The 3,443-nt window shown below is 37.8% G+C and overlaps 1 protein-coding gene across 1 annotated transcript; it reads right to left on the bottom strand.

Moving 5' to 3' along the window:
* Nucleotides 1-1,710: 1,710 nt before the first annotated feature.
* Nucleotides 1,711-2,672, bottom strand: LOC140037958 (zinc finger CCCH domain-containing protein 58-like). The gene is made up of 3 exons (XM_072083145.1): nt 2,559-2,672; nt 2,110-2,448; nt 1,711-2,022 (listed from the first exon to the last, which is right to left on the bottom strand). Exons 1-3 carry the CDS (start codon nt 2,670-2,672, stop codon nt 1,819-1,821), a joined length of 657 nt encoding a protein of 218 aa, XP_071939246.1. The 3' UTR covers nt 1,711-1,818.
* Nucleotides 2,673-3,443: the final 771 nt, after the last annotated feature.

The following is a 3,443-nucleotide window of genomic DNA, read 5'->3' on the forward strand; positions in this document are numbered from 1 at the left end:
AGCCTAAGCTGTGCCTTGCATAAGCTGAAGTTTAGCTGACATTGCTTCTTTCATTGGGAAGGATTGCACTCGCTTGTAGCTTGAATATGCTGCCGAAAAATGACTCAAGTTTTTCTAGCAGCCGGTTTTCACTCTGATTTGTTTATAACAAAGTACAAAAAAAAAAAGCATTCTTCAATCACTCTGCATTCTTCACCTAATCAGATTAGACAAGTGCTTTCTTTGTAAGAGTTAGGTTGTAGTTCATAGAAATGTCAATTTTTGATAAGCTATCAGCTGTACTTTATCTTTTCATAGCCATTAGATTCAAATATAAAGTACTAGATTAGTTCAGATTGAATGGTCCAACTTTGAATAGTGCAGTCCACGCTACTACGTACACTAATAGTTGTTGTCCCGCTTCATTTCTCTTCCATTCGCACATACCAGAAACAAATCTTCCTTCACTTTCTTGCTTTCTGATCCTTTGGTAATACCATTTTTATTAGCTTTTCCTTCATCATATATATGCATTTTGTAACATATAGCTTCTTTTACATGTTTTCTGTTTTCACGTTGCAGCATTGCTTTTAGCTTTGAAGATTTGACTTGCACCATCACTTTACTTCAGGTTAGTCATATTACTCATAACTAGCCTGCCTAATGTTTGATAAAATGCTTGTTAAGCTTTCTTAATGCTTCATATTTACAAATTTCATAAGTATTGGTAGTTACTTGTTATTGAATTATATATTCTGTGTGCTTATGATTGTGAGCTCCGTTAATGAATTTTCAAGTAACATGGTTAGTCAGTTAGTCTAAGCTATTTGTTCATGTCAGCCATTTGATTGTCTGCCTTTTGTACTCTTATCATGTATTGGCCATTAGATTTGAATGATCATCTTTGAAGCAGTTTACTAACCCTTTATGTCTGCTTTTTAATGCTAAACAGCATGGTTGTGTTTGACACAGAAGGTTGAAGTTTACAAGACTTGCTTGTCTTCCTTTCGTCTCATTGTGCTGTGATTGTTGCTCATTCCGGTGGAAAAAAATGCAGTAGGCTTTCAGTTGCTTCTTTCCTTATTGCTTGGTCAGTTCTTATCTGCATTAAATTTCGTCACATGTAATATGTTTCTTTTTACATGAATGTTTAATGCTTGCCTTTTGTGACTTTTACCATATTATTGTGTACCTTACTTTCTTCTTCCTGCTATCTACTATATTTGCCATGCAGCTTTCGGTTTGTCTCTTTACTATTTTACTCATTGTCTCTGTCACTGCTTATTTCGCCAACATATGTTATTAGTGAAGCTTATTCTGACAGTGTAGATGGTTAAAATTGCTGAGTTATTAGTGAAGCATATTCTGTATCTTTTGTCCGAGAATAAGAAGTAATTTTAGCTTAACAAGGTTCAAAGTAAGAATGTTTGCATGGAAAAATAGTGGATATACAAGAAGAAAGAACAGGAATGACAGGAAGAGGGAACTTCCTGTGTTCCATCGATCTAAGTGAATACAGCTTGCATTATTATGAAAACATCAATGAAACATTTAATGCCTAGAAAAAGAGACTTTCAACATATGCACATGTAGATATATTGCTAATGTTAATTAGAAATGTAATATGAACTAACTAAAAATTTTTGGGCAAGGAGTTGCAACTTCCACACAATTTCAAATGACAGAAACATAACCCCAGCTAAGTGTCAATCTGAAAAGGCATATTGGACGTAGAGGTAGACCCATGGGGCTAAGGACAGGATTTGCCTTCTGTGCACTCAATTCAGGTGGGTGATGATATCTACAAGAAGCCCCAAACTTACAGTCCCTATATTTCATTTAATACTGGCATTCAGGTTGGCCAGGTCTTTCTGGAAAAGCATGTTCCCTCTGGCTGCTTCCTGAAGGACCAGCAGCAGGTGGAATGGATAGATACTGTCCTGTATATGCTGGAGCAGAAGGAGACAACTGAGATATTCCATAAATATGGCCAGCTCCCACAGCAGGTTGAGTACTTGCAGTGGCTGCAAGACTTACAGGTGTCTACAAAAGTTTACATTAGTCAATACACTTTAATAGGGACAAATATGAAAAGATTTTGACAAAACAAACAGGCTCAAATGCACATACTGGGTAAGAAGTCCAAGCCGGAAGAGGAACCATTGCAGGGGGAAGCAGCATAGGACCATATGTACCAGGGATGTATGAACCTGGAAGTAGAGTAGGCCTTGGAACTGGCCAGTTTCCAGCCACTACAACATACTGTTGAGATGATTGCACAGAAGGAGATTGCACAGGAGGATAAATAGCAGGCGCGGGTTCAGTTGCTGGTGCAGGCAGAGGTCCAGGTCCAGGTCCAGGCGCTGGTGCTGGCATTTGAACACCGGCTGGCTGTGGATGATGATATTTACAGGTGACACCATACTTGGACTGCCCTGTTTTCACATAATATGAGCATTCCTTTTCACCCTGTGACAAGAACTTTGTGAGCTAGCTCAGAAGGACACATGAAAAATATTGATAATCATAAGGCTAAAAATGAATAAGACGTCAAGAAGGAAAAGGCACAAAGTACAGACTGGTCGCAAAGGGTACCCAAAAAAATTAAGAGTCACAGGTGTTTGAGAGCCACTTCCTTGCCTTGGATGTTGATACTTGCAGGAAGCACCAAATTTGCAATTTCCAGTCCTCATGTAGAACTACAAGATTTAGTGAAGAACAGAAGCAACGTGAGATAGAAATTCACAACAAAAGCACATGATCGTGCCTCTGCAACATCAACTACATAAGCTATCTACTATATTTGCCATGCAGCTCTCGGTTTGTCTCTTTACTATTTTACTCATTGTCTCTGTCACTGCTTATTTCACCAACATATGTTATTAGTGAAGCATATTCTGACAGTGTACATGGTTAAAATTGCTGAGTTATTAGTGAAGCATATTTTGTATCTTTTGTCTGTTATATGCTTTCATTGCTCGTTTTTACGTAAACTTTTGCTGTTTCAACTTTCAATATAAAGCTGTTATATTCAATAAGTTTATTTATTATCAGGCAATATCTTCTGCTTTTCATTATTCGGTTCCACAGTTGATGAACCAAACGGGTAAAGTTGTTGAACCACATTCATGTGGTTATGCAGCAAAAACAGCTGATGTTAGCTATCTTAGCAACCATCAGTGTGCTGGTATAGGCATGAGGAACAATAGTTCTGCTTGCACACCAGAACAACTGATTACATTGCCTACTGAATATGTAGGCAGATCACAAACCAAAAAAACAGCTAAGCTTGAGCTGTTCTTCATCACAGAAACATACACAATCTACTCTGTTGTCTGGTACAATTAGCAGAGAGTACAGTCTTGTACATAATCAATCTTCTCATTCAAGCTCTACTACAAATTTGAGTAGAGATATGCTTATATTGCAAGCGGCTCCTTCGAGTAGCAATACTTCTATCCTTC

This window comes from Coffea arabica, chromosome 3c (genome assembly GCF_036785885.1).
Source record: "Coffea arabica cultivar ET-39 chromosome 3c, Coffea Arabica ET-39 HiFi, whole genome shotgun sequence".
NCBI lineage: Eukaryota > Viridiplantae > Streptophyta > Magnoliopsida > Gentianales > Rubiaceae > Coffea > Coffea arabica.

What these genes read in the sequence shown, in the direction of transcription:
- LOC140037958 (XM_072083145.1), bottom strand. Translation starts at nt 2,672, where the DNA reads ATGAGGACTGGAAATTGCAAATTTGGTGCTTCCTGCAAGTATCAACAT. An exon ending in TTGGGTACCCTTTGCGACCA is followed by an intron (nt 2,449 to 2,558) that starts GTCTGTACTTTG and finishes TTCTTGTCACAG; the next exon opens with GGTGAAAAGGAATGCTCATA. An exon ending in CGGCTTGGACTTCTTACCCA is followed by an intron (nt 2,023 to 2,109) that starts GTATGTGCATTT and finishes AAACTTTTGTAG; the next exon opens with ACACCTGTAAGTCTTGCAGC.